We start from the raw sequence: 16769 nt of genomic DNA on the forward strand, positions 1-16769 counted from the left end.
ATATTGTGTTCCTGTAAACAAATTTCTCTCTCCTCAAGTTGTCCAGAAATGGCCTAGACTTTTCAAAATATATCACGTACCTATTATGAATGTGATTTTAAACAGGTATTGACTGCGTTAAGAAAGAAATATATTCAATATTTCCAAATAATACGAGCAATAGCATGTAGCTGATTCAATGAAAAGGAAGGCAAAGGAAAGTATCGCCGAGATCTTGTATTATTTGGACAATTTTTAACTTATTAAGATGGGTCTAAAGCCGAGTTAGATCCTTTTTTACCTGTTCTCAGTGCTCCATGTTCTTGCCAACAGTTAAATTTGCATTTTTTTTTATCATTTTGGACGCCACCATTTATTTACAATTTCCAGGTGATTCCATTACGATTTCAGATTCAATTCTGCTAATGTGCGTTCTTGGAGATTAAAATTTTAATTTAATGTGCTGAAAATCAAATCGGTTTAGCTAAGATTATCTGTTTTAAAAAATTGTTTTTTCAGGCAATTATTCGCGATCAACGTAAGCCACAAATTTCAGACTGTTATTTGAATTTTCCAACACTTGGCAGCAAGATTCTATAGCATATACAAAAAAATAACAATCTAAACCAGCTCTTGTACGGTTTTCGATCCATTCCGATAAAAATCTCATTTCTTGCGTGACAATTATTCAGGTGAAAAGCACACGGTTCCGGCTCAATTTGCGACTCCTCAGCGAAGCCCTTGGGAAATGAACGATATTCAGTAGTCAAGCCGTCGACCGGCGCCTTCTCGCGCGTCGGGATTCATTATTCAAAGCGTCTGCTGCGGTTTGTGCATGCGAATGTATTAAAAAGTGTTGGAAATCGATACCTGCTGATGCAAAATTCATGGATCCAGCTACTTTATTTACTTCTGCCGAAGTATTGACAGCTAACAAGCAAGCCGCTTGTCTACCTGGGGGCTGCGATGTTTTGTTAGTGCGTTGTTGGCCCAAGGTGACGTGTTTTGATGTTGAGCAGCCTTAGCAACCGGCCGGGTGGGCAGAAAACGCCGAGAAATACGTATGCACGCGCCTTGTCTTTCTTTTCGCCGGCCAAATTGCTCGACTCCTGCATCGAAAGATGAATTAGAGCGTCGCGGGCGTGTTTAAGCAGCCGCTGTTTTGTTGGTGTTACATACAACGCCAGCCGGCAGGAGAGCGAGAATAAGAATGAGAGCGTATTATAATGACCCCTCGAGAGAAATATAAATATCAAGAATGTAAATGTGACAGGCGGGAAAGAAATTGAAAATGTGCATGCAAGGGAAAGCTGCTTGTTTCTTGCTGCCCTCCCCCTTTCTCGCCGTATATTTCGGGGAAACTCGCGCTCGTCGTAATGACTTTTTCGCATTTATTAGAGAGCTGCAGCGTTTAGCCGAGAAACGCAGGTGGAATTCGAATGCGCTTCTTTTCCTCTTTGTTATTGTGTGCACTTTGTTGTCTGCTTTTTTGAATAATGGAGGCGTCGGCGGTAAATGTTTGCTTCGCGTCTTCAGCGGGGTGGGGAATTGCTTCGCGCTTTTATCACACTGCATTTTTCTTTTTCTGCCCGCCGGTGAAGGATAGCGATGCTGAGAGAGCATTTGAATAATAAAGAAAAACGGGATCTGTTTATTTTTCAACCCTTTATTAGCCTGTGCTGCGATTTTTTGTTCTCAAAAGCTTTTGATTTTTTCACTGTCTGAAAGAACGAAAGAATATCAACATTGTGAACAAAGATATTAGCGGGAAAATGTTTCGTGAAGTTTTAAATTTGGTTCGGTAAACAGAATATACACGCGGAAAATAATTTTAAGGAAATTAAACATGGAAAATATTTTCTTTCTGTGTTGTTTTTTGCTAGCTGGAAAATTGATTTTAACTCAAAACAATTTTTGTTTTAGAAATTCGAAATTTTTACTCCACGTTAAGTAGGCCTTTACTCCATAATATGAAATGGCATTTCAATTTTTAGCTTGTAAATTTTTAAAGTGAAGAGAGAGTTACAGAGAGGGTGGTTGGCGGCATTTATTTTTCAATTCTATTTCTGCCCTTTGTCTCCAAACCAAAAATACAAATTGAGTAAAAATCAACAATAATTTTATTTCACATCTGGCAAATTTTCAAAGCTTATGCAACCTGCGCAACAGCCCTGACAAAGAAATTGCCTAAATTTCTTCCAGCGATTAATTTGTGCTTGGCATGATTGCAATCTCGCTAAGCATTATTTGTGAGGCCAGAAATATTTTTTAGCTTTCTGTTTGTGAAACCAAAGAGTTAGAAGCGACAGTTTCAGATGAAATGCCGAGCTAACTAAATTAAGTTCCAAATAAAACCCGGCCTTTGCGTATTGCCTCGGGTCTTTCGGTTCGTTGTGAAAATCAAATAAAAAATTTACCCGCTGTAACGAGAGTGAACGGATGTGGCTGGGCAGTTTATTAAAGCGGACAATGTGGATTCAAACGTTTTCAACATGAGAGGACGCAGCAGCTGTGCCATAGGTGGCAGCGGGTGGCCACACTTTTCTACCCGAATCTCGAGTTAAATGACGCGTGTCTTGGGCAGATTGAGCAACTCATTGACCGCGTAATGTGCGTCCTTCTGTGCCTGCGGTCTGGGCACAATCGCGTACGCTCCTTCGGCAACAATATGGCCCGACCGAACACGCTCGCCGGCAGCCAGGGATAATTAGACGGTATTTAATTAAAGTCAAGAGGCAATTTCGCCTAATGGTGTTGGCAAATACGCGAGTTTGTGATTAACAAGCTCGCCATTGAAGCGAACACGCGTCTCTGGAGAAACACACCGATGCACTCTCTGTTCTGAGTCCCTCGGCTTGCCGGCTGTGATTTACGACGCGTTTAACTTGAATGCCCGCAATTAATTTGCCGCCGATTTCCGTTCAGAGTTCAGATAAAAAGAGGAAGTCAAGAGGTTTTGCGGTGGATTGCTCGATTTCGGCATGATCCAGGCGATTAGCTTTGAATGGCAGGATCTCAGAGAGATTTTTGCGAAGCAAATTTGTTAAGTACGTAGGGTAACAACTAAAATATTGGCATTGCAGACGTTAATTAACTTTATTAAATTAATAAATGCATGGACCTACGCACAGAATGAAACTCTTTGAGGGAAATAAAAAACAACAGCATTATTTACCTGCTTGTGCGGTTTACTTGTTCTCTTTGCTTTATTTTACAAGGTTCACTTTCAAATAAAAATATTATGCGAAGCGCCTTTTCTTCACTGTCAATAAAGGCACAGATTTAGTCTCGGTCTGATTAAAATTTTTGTTTAAAGGTCTCCTAAATGGAATCACTGTTGGGAGACAAAAATAAATGAACACACACTTGCTATGATAATCCTTTTTTAATTAAAAATGGTGGAACTGGTGCAATGCAGGGTATCTTTACGATGATCCTTGACAAATTTTCTTGCGCACTCTACGAATTTGTTATTTCAATTAAACCCACGTAGCTCCTCCTCTGACTGTCATGCATATTTATCACGAGTGTTAGAGCGTAACTTTCACGTTTCCGCGCAAATATCTCAAATGTCACGCTGGATAATGTAATTTGCGATGGAAGAGCACGAGGCGTACGTGCAAATGTAAAAGTTTCGTCAAAAATTTAGAGAGCATAGAGGCACACTTTTTATTAGGTTATTCGTCTGCTGTCCAGTTACGGACGGGGCTAATTACAAGAATTCTCAGGAGAAATCCCAGCCGGCGCCATAAATTCGCATCACAACGTGTGTTTCCTGTTTGTTCATCTCCGATGAAAAGCGGCGAGCGGGCGGGTGCATTTTAAATTCAGTCTCCGTCGAGCGGTGATGGAAACGCCCCACGCTAATTCGCAACAATTAACAAGCTGCTAGCACTGCATGATTTAATTTCCTGCGCGAGATGAATTCTTTTGTGTAAATAAATTAGCACGTGCTCCCGACGGCCGGCACTTTTTGCGCCCGGCGCACGCTTTTCTCCTACTTTTGCTCTGCACGTTTTCCGAATTCATAAGCTGCCAGCGTGTGCCTCTTTGCTATATCAGCACGCGCGTCAAAGCCGCCAACTTTTAATTTCACACGGGACGCGGCGTGTATGGGCGGGCGGCTGGCGGGCGGGAAAAAAAAACTGTCAGCGCATTCTAATTTTCTCCGAAATTGCCGTCCGGCGGCTGGTGAATAGGGGCAAAAAGTTGCGCCTCCACTGCGGGGCCTGGAAATCATTGAGTCAAAAAGAGGGTGCGCGATAAATTATTTTCCACCCTCTCCCCCAGCGAAAGGTGTGTGTGATTCTGGACGAATTAACCCCGCGAGTCAGCCGGGCTGCACGTCTTAATTCATCTGCGAGCTGAGTCACACTCGCAATTTATTGCGACTCCCGGCTAGCTGCTTTTTAAAGTGTGATTTTTTCCCGGCATTTACATTTCCCAAGAGTAGATAAATGGCAGCATCGCCTTAATGTCTCAAGTTGGCTGCGCGCCGTCGTCCCTTTTCTTTCTTTCTCGCTCGCCATCTCTCTCTCCCCGCCGCCAGCCGAGACTTTTAAAGACGCTGCCTAGTGTTACGTAAAACAACAAAGGAGCGAGTCTTTTAATCCCGCACAAGGCTCATTTCGCCGCGCTCTATTTTAACCACCGCTAACTAACAATAAGCGAATGGAAAAGTACGTTTACTGCGCAATAATCCCGAGATAATTATTTACACCGTCTGAGAGAAGATGGTGTCTTTAACTTTGGACCGTGGACAAGGGCTCTTTTCCCAACAGACAAGTCCTAAGTAAAGTTTGCATTTTGGCTTACTGCCGCAGTGGTGGGAATTTTCAAATTTTTATTACAAGAAATTATGCTTTCCTTAATGGGTTCAACTAAATTTAGATATTAATTAATTATTTTAGCTCGTAATAAATACAAATTCCTTTGTACTGAATCATTTTGGTCATATTATTGCCAATGAAGGCTGAAACACACGAAGATATCATGATTTTCCAGCTGAAATTAAAAGCAGCATTCTCGCTGTGTTGCGAACTGTTTATTTTTCCGTAACTCTACAGATATGTCCTGCTCTACTAGTTTCGGCTATTGCGTTGCAGCCCTAATTCCTGAGCTAAAATGGAAACACGAGATTGTCACAATTTTCCGATATACCTCTATAAGGACGCTGCTTCCCTGCTTTCGACGACGTACAAAGTTATACAACTGGGGTAGATTAAAAAACGGACATAATCAAAGAAACTGTATTTACAAGTTCTGGCGCTATCAAACTGTTCGTTAGTCAACATGCAATCAGTAAAATTACAGTATTTCTTAAAGTAACATAATGCACATAAATCATCCCCTCATTGATCCGATCCTGTTCAGACGTCCTTCAACAATGTTGCTTGCCTCAAACGTGTTCTTGGACGAGTACTTCTTGCGGACGTTCTGCAAGTCGGACGAGTGTCCCTTGAGGACGACAGGCGCGAGTTGCTTGACGGCCTCCTCAACCTCGGCGAAAGAAAAGCCAGAGAAGTATTGCAGCGTGGGGCTCCAGAGGTGCTTCAGGGTGTCGTAGGGGCTTTGTTCAGCCTTCTTGTACTTGTCGTACACATCTTGGTCCAGGTTGACGAACAACGAGAGGCACATAGCGGCGGCGGCCTGCAGCGAGGGTCGCACGTGGCACATCTCGTGACGCACCAGTTGCAGTTCCATGAAGTACTTGGCCGTGCAGTGGTCCTCGAGCGTGGCGTGGGCAACCTTGGTGAAGCGCCGCAGGAACTGCAGCGGCAACGGGCGGCCGATGTTGAAGGCCAAGGCGCCCAGGATCATCGACTCCATCTTCACGACTTGCTTCTTGGTGTACGTATAGTTGGTGACGTAAACGCAGTCGGCGATGGTCGGACAATAGATCTCCTCGTATTTGGACGCGATCAGCAGGCTCGTCACGCCGACCAGCTGCAGCTGCGATTTGGGTGTCGCCAGGGCTGTCAGCATGTATCTGTCAAAGATTGAAACCGTAAGGTACAGGGTCTCTGGCATCAGCTTGAACTGGTGGTGGACGCCGATGAGCCAGTCAACAACTTTCGCACGCATTAGATTCGTCATGAATTTGCATTGCCTGACGTAAGCCTCTGGAATGCAGTACACAGCCTCAAGTTGCCTCATGTACGAGTAAATGTCTTTGACGTAGTCGGCCACAAGCTGGGCGTCGTCAAAGTCAGCGATGTTCAAACTCTCGAATTTGGCTATCTCCTCCTGCGAGAAGCAGCTCAGGTCGGGCTGGCTGCCCAGTACCTCCACCTTGCCTGGTTGCTTTTTGGGTGCTGCTGGTTTGGGCCTGACTGTCGGCTTCACAGCAATCTGGGGCTTCGGAGCGGCCAGGGACACCTTCGGCTTTGCTTGCTGCGCATTCGGGGCTGACACGATGTTGGCGACGCGGCGAATGACGCAGGGCTTGGTCGTGCCGTTGGTCGGCGGCACCTGCTTGTCCCGCACGGTGAGTCCGGTCTTCTGGTCTACCGGCTTGCCAGTTGGCACGTTCGACTTGGGCTTTTCTTTCGGGGCATTGTTCTGTTTGCTGACGGCGAGGCCGCCCTTTCCAACGGGGACCAGTTGGGCAGTCATCTTGTTGCCGATCGCGCCAAGGGTGCTTCTCACTTGTGGGACTCGCGCCGCTTTTCGCACCACATTCTTGGGCAAATCATTCTCCGTGTTCTCTACATCGATGGTCTGGGCAGTGCGATGAGTCACTCGAAGTGGTCTTGCGACGTGGGCCATTTTCAAACTGGATTCTGGTACAGATGTGACAAATTCTCCGCAACAATTCCGTCTTTTTTAAACTTAACAGACTGACACAACGAAACGAATACAACACACTATTCCAACGGACAAGTTCAAAGTGCGACAAATCAAATCGCTGATTGTTGCCGGCTGACAATGAGCGACGGAGAGGTGAATCTTGTTGAAAATATTCTGGAAATTTGTGATTATTCAAGAGATTTTAAATATTTCTCTAAATATTTTTTGTTGCTTAAAATGGCTTTCATCTTTATTGTGAACATTTTGAATTTATTTTCAACAAATTTCACTCCCTGCAAAATCCTCTATTTCTTAAAAAATTGTTTTCTTTTAATGTATCCATGTTTATTTTTTTAAAATATGCTTGACAATTGCGATATCATCTCAATTTGCTATTTTTGCTTTTGTTTGTGTGTTCTTTTGTATTTTAAAAGCTACTCTTGGAACTTCAAAAGAAATTTCAGAGCTCATTTCCTCGGCAGTGCAATGGAACGCTGCCTTTTTAAAATGTGAATGGGTGCAATTTCGAAACTTGCTGCCATAACCGCAAGGGGATAAAATCTCTGACGAAATGGAAGTGCATAGCCTACGGAGGCGGCCACCTCGCACCCCCTCTCTTTCTCTCTTATCGTAAATATGAGAATTTTGCATAAAAATTACCGGGGAGCGGTGCAGCAGTCGGAAAAGCAGCGCGCGGAATGGGAAACGCTGCGAGGGAGAGAAAGCAGAGCGCGAAAGAGGCCGAAATTAGATCCATCAAGCGCGGCTATTCAAAATTATTCATAGATGGTAATGGTATTTAAGAAATTTACATTTCCACTGGTGCGGCCGCCACTTTTGCACAGTCAGCTGCTCGACTTGTGTCTTCTTTAAAATGCAGATACAATTGAAGAACTACATAAAAGACTCGTAAAAAAGCGCGCGCCGAGCCGAGAGGAGAGGAGATAGCGAGGAAAGAGATCCGTGTCCGTGTACGTACTCTCGAGAAAAGTTGCTTTCTCTCTTTGCTCCGGCGGCGGCGGGAATAAAGTTTGCTCAGCACCGAAATACACGGCCGTCATAATGGTTTGCATTATGTTCGAGCGGCGGCGAGATAAATCGCGTCATTATTCCACTCCTCGGCGAGAGCAAGATACACAACACAGCGCGGCGGCAGACAAGGCGCCGGGCGTGTCATTTAAAATTCAGCCTTAACGGCCTAATGCATCATTTAGCAGCTAATTCTAACTTGTAATTGATGTGCGCGCCGACGGGCGGGGCGGCGAATTAGAAAAGACGACAGCACGAGCGAGACTTACTTCTTGGGAGCACGCTCCCTCGTAAATATTGCAAATTGCAGGATGAATGACACACGACTCGGGATGACGCACCAACCGGTGAGACCCTGTGCTTGGTTTGTAATGCAAAGCGACTCTTGTCCTCCTCCGCTTTTGATCTCCATGAGCAAATGAGACGATTTACAAATGGAATTTCAGTCCAAATGTTTATTTTACCATAGAGAAGTCTGTTAGTAAAATGCTCTTTCCCATTAACTCCAAAGGCAAGATTGAGGGGAAACTAGCTTGAAAGAAGTTGAGCATTCATAATGAATGTGAGCAAGGATTGAAGTTGTTTCAACTGCGTAAGAAAAATAATTGCTATAAAACTTGAGCCAGATGGGAATCAGTGCGGGAAAATTGGTTTTGCACGGCTACACTTTGTGTGATTTTGTTTTTCCAGTGTGTTTATAATGAATTCTGTATAATTATACTTGCTCGTAGCTTTAAGTACTGAGCTGCAAAGATAGCAAAAGAAGAATTTTAAATGTAGGTAAATATACATTGTAGAAAAATTAATGAAGTAAAAAACATTTTTTGAAAAAAAATTATCTTTTGCTTCTAGAGAACAATATTTACAGGTTATTTATCTTTTTCTAATTGGATAATGTTGATTGTTTTTATTAAAGCAATCTGATTCATGTTTGTACATAGAGAAACCGGTTAAATTAAAAAATAACAACAATTTTGAAAAAGACAACGTGGTTAAAATTGGATTTTTGTTTTTAAAATCTGCAATTAAATTGATTCTATTCTAAACTCCATTAGAAACTAAACCGGCCTAAAATTTAGTGATTGCAGATTAGTTTTGCAAGCGTTTTACGGAGTCAAATGGTCTGATGCGATTAAGTTAAATTTCGAGACGAGTTTCTGTTCCCTGTTCCTTGAAATCTAAAAATGCGTTCTTGGTACCTACAAAAAATGCCGTGCAACTTTATCGAATTTTTTCCAGATAATCAGGTAATTTCGATAAAAATTCCCTTAATCTACTCGTCAACATTTATGGTAACTGGAGCTTTGAAAACAAAGTGTATATATAAAGCTTCTCTTTGAAATTACCTAATTTTTCTCTTGGAAATTTTTTCTTCGACTTGTGTTGCTGCTTGGCTCCATTAATTCCAAATTGGATTCCAAATCTCGTGAAATTTTTTTACAAAGCTTACTTTGTGAGGCGATGTCAAAGTGCTCGTGCGTCACGGAGTGAAAGGCAGCAGCAAATTTAATGAACTGAGCAATAAGCAGGCGTATGTCTTCGTTTGCATCAAGAGCTCATCTTTCCGAAAAAGTGAGAGAGATGGAGCGGAAGAGAAGTCAACTCGACACATTCTGACTGAATAATAAATTGAATATCAGGTAACAAAGGCCCTTTAACAATTTCGCACAACACGCACGGTGAGAGGCTCATCGGAGCGCCGTGTTGCATGTTTTTTCAAGTCCGTCGTGGCTCTCTAATTTTCTTCTCCAATTCCTCCGTCCAATCTTATCAAATTATCCGCGCTTCTTATTCCGCCGCTCTAGTTCGCAGAAATTACCCACACACGCATATCCACGAGTCGTACGAAGCGGAAAAGGCAAATTGCACGCCGGCTAGATATGTACAGCCAAGAGGCGTCTTTATCAAAATGCACGGTGCAAAAAGTAATCTGGAAAGCAAACATCCGCAGCAGCCGCCGCCGCCAACGCCGCCTTATTTTCGGTGAATCTGCGCGCTCTGTTTGCACGATACACGCGTGTTATTTAATCTTGGATTTTTGATCTCAGCCGGTGGCATTACGGAATAAAAAGCCAGACGAAACGGCACCAGCGAGCGTATAATTCCAGTCGAGGCGGCCAGGGCCTAATCCAGGGTGTAAGCGCGCCAGAGTTACGATAATTAAAAATCTGCAACAAGCTTGTAGTTGTAGCCGGACGCAAAGTGTGCGCCCGTCTAATTTATATTATTGTCCGCTATTGTCCGCATGGCTGCCTTCAGCCACACTTTGTGCTTTTGTGCATTCACGAAAGGAAAGTGGGAATTTTTAATGTTGCACTCAAGTGTATGGAAAAAGTTTGGATTAGGCGGGGCAACTTTCTCTTTCGCTCGTTGCAGTTTATCCCAACTTACAAGTACAAAAAAGGGCTTTGGTGGAGATTAAACTTGGCGTTGTTTACAATTTGATGCTCGAAAGTTAGAGGCGAACCAACCATATTTGTCCATTTGGATTTAACTGGAATTACAATGTGACTTCAGAAAATAATAACGGGCACACATTCGCGAACTTACTGTTAAAACACGCAGTCTGCCAGAAGAAAGTTTCCAGTTGGAAGACGATTGATAAAAATCAACACCTACCTAGAAACTACTGTTAAGGCAATAATGCCACATTTAGAAAACCAGTTAATTTAATTGGTTTTTAGCGAGATGAAAGTAAAAAGAAATAAACATTTCCCGTCATTCGTTAGGTTTTTCTGGAAAAATCGTGTTTTCATTTTTATTGTATTGCGAAGAAACGGCGTTTCCATCAAAGCTTTGAAGAATAAAACCCTAAAACAACAAAACCCTTTAAATATTTGACCAAGCTACACAAAAAGAGGAATTTATCTCTCTAACAAGGATGATGGAAAAAACCAGATTTTTCCTGTTAGGAAACTTTGATATATAAAAAGAAAATCTATTAATTAAATTCAGCTGAATATGTAGACAGGCATGGAAAAAAAGGAAAACATCCCACAAGGGGGAAGAGGAAGGATATAAAATGAGCAAATGTAAGCAAACGGACGTTCTGCAAATTTAGAAAAAAAGCGGAAAACTGTACAGCGTTGAATAATCTCTTCTCCGATTTTTATCAAATGAAAAAAAAATTGTAACAATTCTGTCCTTGTGGCCAACTTACCAACTGTCTGTAACGTTTTTAATTCACGTTTAAATATTTTTCGAAAGTTATCAATCATATTCTCTTGCTCGCTAGGAAGGAAAATATAGCTAAAAACATTCTGCTCCTCGTACAGCTTTGAAATTTATCAATTAAACTTAACTTGACATATCATCCTTCGCACGGCTGACGGGTAATCAGTCATAATTAAATCTAATCAAAGCGGCTGAAAGCGAAATCTTCGGCGGGCATTGAGGGTGTCAAGTCATTACCAGCGCTTCATTTGAGCTGTCATTCCTTCCTTAGCGATAATCGCGAAGGGCTTGTGAATATTAACGAGGTAATTAATCACTCTCAAGAGCAGAGGCGCTAGAGCACTACTTTCGCCAACACAGAGACACACTCGACTTTGCGCAATTGTGACTTTCAAGTACAAATGCTTGGAATTCGTTTCGGCGCAAAGGCGATTCATCATAAAAAGGCCAGCTGCATATGCAAAACAAGCCGCTTGAAATTTTCATGAGTGATCCGCCGTTTGGGGGTGTGAGAAATCAAGCAGAAAATTATAATAAAGCCATAATTACTAATAACAGTAAAGATATTTTTCGATCTTTATAAGCTCTCAGAAGTAAGTGAAATATGAACATTTTATTAGATATTGAATTTTACTTTTGCAATAAAACAATGGCAGAATTTATAACGAGGGCTAAAACAAATAATGATTCAATAGTCAGGATGATAAAAAAATTGAATTTCTGAATCGCAGAGGAATTCTTTTTAAAAAATCATACCCGAGTGTGTTCTATTCTGGGGAAAATCGACCATTTTTTCACATTCCCCCGAGCTGGTAGCAGGCTGGGCGGACAAAGCGCGGCCCACTCGCAAAATAAAGCGAGATGCAAACAGCAGTCAACCAGTTCTCTTTGCTTTTCCGCTGGATTAACATTTATTATCTCGCCCAGCTCTCAATGTACGTATATATACAGTCGCTCCGTCACTGCATCGCGAAATCCTAATAATCCCGGCGTTTTTTGTTATCCCAGCTCCCTGTTTTGAAATCTGGCGGGGCACGCTTAATTTTGCATCGTGCCGAAAGTGCGTGTGGCAACTTGTTTAAATTAGCCCCTCTGGATTTGAATGCATAGCAGGTCAAGCGTGACGAATTTATGATCTGAGAGATCAGCCGCAACAGTTGGAAAGTTGGATTGCTGGTGTCCAGTTTTTTTTAATACTATTTTTTATTCCTGATTGTATAGCTCTGATTAAAACAAATTTATTTTGTTGTTACGCCAGAAATTACATTTAGAAACGAGTGCAGGATTAATCCTTCTGATATTAATTTTACACTATCCCTGCCATCAATTGACGTGGGCACATGTGATGTGAATTTCTTAATATTATTTATAGCTTTACGTAAAATACTCTCTGGAAACTGGGAAAAAACTTAAATTTTTCAAGGTTGCCGTTTAAATTGCTAAGAAAATCGAATACAAAGTTTGCAACTGAGCAATTAGCATGTACTTTTATTCGTATTTTGAAAATCGTAATTTATTTCACCAAAAATAAATGTACCTAGTAGTTATTCTAACAGCGTTTGATAAAACGCAACAAAAGCAATGGAAATTTAGCAAAAAAATAGCGGACGAGAAACTGTTTAAATTGGCAAATTCAGAATTTTAAGTGTTACTGATTTGTTTTATTCCTTTAAAAAAAGATTTTCAGCCTGGATAGAAATTCTAAAAATAGCAAAATAACAATTTACAACAAAAAATATGAAAGAAAGAACTAAAAGCTAAAGCAAAATTTTTATGAGCGACGTGGTTTCTGAGAATGAGGACAAATGATAAACATCTGGGTAAAATTACTTTGAGGCTTTTGCCAGCTCAGGCGTGGGTCGTCGTCTACTGCAGATACGTGGTAAAAACTGGCGGGGATTACCATTTTTTGGTATTAATGCTCTTTGACATTTTAATTTTCATTTTTAATAATAAAACTGAAAGTCAGAAAAGGCGGAAAAACATTAATTTTTAAAGAGTATTGATACAGAAAATCCCTGGAAAATTATTGTTGCCAATGCTTAAATTAATCGGGCCCCTAAAAATTCAGTTAAAGCTAAAATTGCCCAAAATAAATGTAAATTTTTTGGAAAAGCTCTACAAAGTTAGCTTGTATTTCAAATAGTGAGGACTGTCTCTCTTCTTGAAATCTTATATTTTAATTTACTGAGTTTCCCAAAGAGTTTTAAAAAAAGTGTAACACTAACAAATTTAACAACTCTTTATTGTTGCCTTAAATAATGTGTATGATTTATCCTTTTTACATCGTCAGACAAATTGATTTGTAATTCAGAAAGAGAAAATTTTAAAAATATCCCAAATGTTGTTTTATAATAAAAATCCGATGGTCTTCAGCTGAAAAAACGAGCTGCTAGATTCAAATTCGTTCAGCAGAAGTGACAAACGCGCATTTGATAACCGGAAATGACTGCGTAAATGCGTGGGACGTGCCGGCGTCGTCAAGTCCTTTCACAAATTGCGTGATGGCTGAATGGCCCTCGTGATCGCAAAAGTGTCAAGCGCTCGTCTGGTGCGTATACTGCGGCGGCCGCACGCCGACGTGTTAAAATCAAAGTCGTGGCCTGCTCTCGACGCACCTTTCAGGGGCGTCGAGTGCCGGCGAGAGACTCTAAAATATGAAGTGGCACTTGTGGCCAGATTGTGTCGCGCCAATCGCTTTACTGGCCACAGATGCTTACGCTCGTTCCATTTTCCAAAGTGCCAAACAACGGCAAAAGGGGACCCACACGGGCGCAGTAAAAAATATCGCGCCCCTCGGCTGGAATTGCGTATACACTTTATTGCGCCTGCTATTTATTATTGCCGCTGATCATTTCCGAGAAAGAAAAATGGGATCGGAGCCTAGGTAGGCGAGTGTTGCGTTTCATTTTCCCCCGCAGCGCGCGATGAGGAATAATATCGAGTTTCCAAAATGGTCTGCGTGCGGTTTCAGTTCCAGGATTTTTAACGCGGCGCCTCTACTTTTTCCACGTGTGGCGCGTAATTGGCTGCCCGGCTACCGAGGTTTACTTTTTCCATCTAAAGTTGGTGGTGGAAAAATACAAGAGACTTTTTGGTGGCCCGGCGAGCCAGAGCAGAGCGGGCAACATCTAATTTGGCTCGAGTAATTAGATCTGCGCCGGGCAGAAAAGTGCTCGGGAAAGCAAGAAGCAGCGGCGGCGGACCCTTCTCGCATCTCGAGTAATTTGGCAATAAATGCAAAGCGTCGCCGACTGAATTAGAGAGGCGGATGGAAACAAAACAATCGAGACGGCGCGGGATTTGCACTCGCAAAGTTTGTAATCGAAATTAGCACGGCTGTGGAATAACTCGGCTCGATTATTGCGCCGAAAATCAATTAAAACTTGGAGAGGAGATTGGAAGTGTGCCTTATTTGATGAGACGCCGCCGCCTCCACGGTGCTTTGTTTCGCCGCGCTGAAGCATTGTGTGGCTCGTGCTGAAATCTCGAGATGCTCAAAGCAGGATTTGAGAGCAGGTTGTTGTCAAGTTTTGGACGGAGGAAAATTTGATTTTCTCTCCTCAGAGTTTGACAAAATACTTGATGCAACTTTAAAATATTAAACCGAATATAGCATCGTTTAATTTTTACGCACTATAGGAGAAGAATTTTTTTCTTTGTCTGCAATCATAGAAATAAACGTAGCAGTTCCATAATTTTTATCGTTTGATGAGTCTATTTCCAACAAGATTTAACCTAGAATTAATAATTATCAACCTATATTAATTGCACATCTCTCATCTTCGAGCTCAATTGATGCGCATGTAATTATTTCCGATAAAACGTCATTGAAACTTAGATGAAAAGTATCTAATTAAAAGTTCCTGGAGCTGGATCTAGTCATTTTTAATTAACTCTTCTTCTCCTGTCCACATTTATTGGAACTTTAGGCACCAATTATCAAGCTGGTGCGCAGCTCAACGATCAAAGGAAACTTACGCTCACTAGGCTGGCGCACTAGTGAAGTCGAATTTAACCCGCAACACCTTCAATAAACTTTCAGCTTAACGCCGTGACAGCCGCTGCGTGCGGCACGAGCGGGAGAAGATTAGCGTTACTGCATTTCTCACAAATTACACTGCAACCGCGACATTTGCGCTCATGTTGTTAAAAATTTCTCCCAGCCATGCAGTAGAAAATGAGTTTTTCTGCTATGGTTACTGGTTACACCATTAAAAGTGATTAAGTATTATAATAAACTACAAAAAATTACTCAAGTGCTGGATTTTTAGCCATGCAGGATGGAAGATATGAGACTGAGTGTAAAATATTCAAGGAAAATCATATATATTCGCATGCACAGAAAGCTATTTCAGCCCTTTAGGCTTGCTCGTAGCTCAATCAAATCCAATTTCATAGAATTAATTGATGAGGATTGTAAATCAAAGGCCGTTGAAAATGATTGACAACACTCATTACCGAAGCACATTTGAAAAGAGAATGAACAAAGACGGTATCTAGTAGAATCACACAGACTTGAGGTTTAAAATGGTATTATCACTAAAATCTTTTTGTGCGAGGTTCCCTTGAAAAATTAATTGCGCTCGAGACGTAACAATAGCGAAAATCTTTTAAAATTTAGAGATTGTGAGTGATTTCTAATAGGCTGAGATAAAACCATTACAATTCCCTGCAAAATGAGAGTCCAAATTACACTCAAATAATAAGTACGATATGTATTTAAGAGAAAAAACCAGTTGTATAAATCCCCTTAGTGTTGGAAGTCACCAACAGATGGCGCCACCGTAAGTTTCGTAATATATTTGATTTTAAGGCACTTGCGCTGCGATTTTCAGACTTAATCTTGTCACTGTGCATTCTTCACTTACATTTGACGTGCTGAAAACCGAAATCAGTTAATACAATCGCCGTAGAATCATGAAAAACTATTTTTTTAAATAAAAAAATATTTCCCGACGTTTCTACGGTGAATGGCAGGACTGATTTTTGTTTTCAGCACGTCTAAAGAATTAATTCTAGAAGCAGAGTGCACATCAGCAGGATATTGAGTCTAAAATCACAGCGGATTTAGTGCCTTAAAATATAATTTATTATTAAAGTATACGGTGGCGCCATCTGTTGGAGGCTCAGAACACTAATTAAGGGCTTATACAACTGGTTTATTGCAATAATTCCATGTCGCAGGTTTGTTAGACTAACATAAAGATTAGCGGCATTAAGGTCCAAGTAGCACATGAGGGTGCAATCAAGCCGGTGATTGACACAGGAGAAGCCGGATGCCGCTAACGAGGCTTTATTGCATCTCTCGAGTGATGCAACGCCGTGAGAGGCGGCGCAGAAGGACGTGGTACGTGCCGCTGCACCACATGCATGCCGGGGCGAGGAGGGACAGTACCCATCGTCGTCGTGGAGGAATCGCGCTGGGTCACATGCGCCCGCCCGCGAACATCAAACAAGCAAACAGCATCAATAATACACCGACACACATATGTATATACACTCGAACACTGACAGAGAGAGCGTGTGTGCATATATTGGAAGCACAAACAAACAAGCCGCGCTGCACCCCTTGAGTTGCATTGCATGGAAAACGAATGCCACGCGGCAGCTAGGGTTGCGGATTATAGATGACCTAGAAATGCGAACGCGGAATGAAATTGGAAATGTGATCGGCAATTTGCATGTGTGCGCACCAACGGAGTAAACCCTTCAAGAACGAGTTCAATTTATTGCTTTCTCAAGGGAACACTACATTCAATGCAATCTATACCTGTCGAGCAATATTTATATTTAGC

At 41.7% G+C, this 16769-nt stretch overlaps 2 protein-coding genes across 3 annotated transcripts in view; both read right to left on the minus strand.

The window, feature by feature from the left end:
- The window catches only part of LOC135940266 (uncharacterized), a 71037-nt gene that overhangs the window by 22451 nt on the left and 31817 nt on the right, over positions 1-16769 (minus strand). The gene's annotated exons all lie outside the window — the stretch shown is intronic.
- Positions 5215-6827, minus strand: LOC135939790 (G2/mitotic-specific cyclin-B2-like). The gene has a single exon (XM_065484357.1). It carries the CDS (start codon positions 6745-6747, stop codon positions 5323-5325), a length of 1425 nt encoding a protein of 474 aa, XP_065340429.1. The 5' UTR covers positions 6748-6827; the 3' UTR covers positions 5215-5322.

Source organism: Cloeon dipterum, chromosome 3 (genome assembly GCF_949628265.1).
Source record: "Cloeon dipterum chromosome 3, ieCloDipt1.1, whole genome shotgun sequence".
In the NCBI taxonomy this organism is placed as follows: Eukaryota; Metazoa; Arthropoda; class Insecta; order Ephemeroptera; family Baetidae; genus Cloeon; species Cloeon dipterum.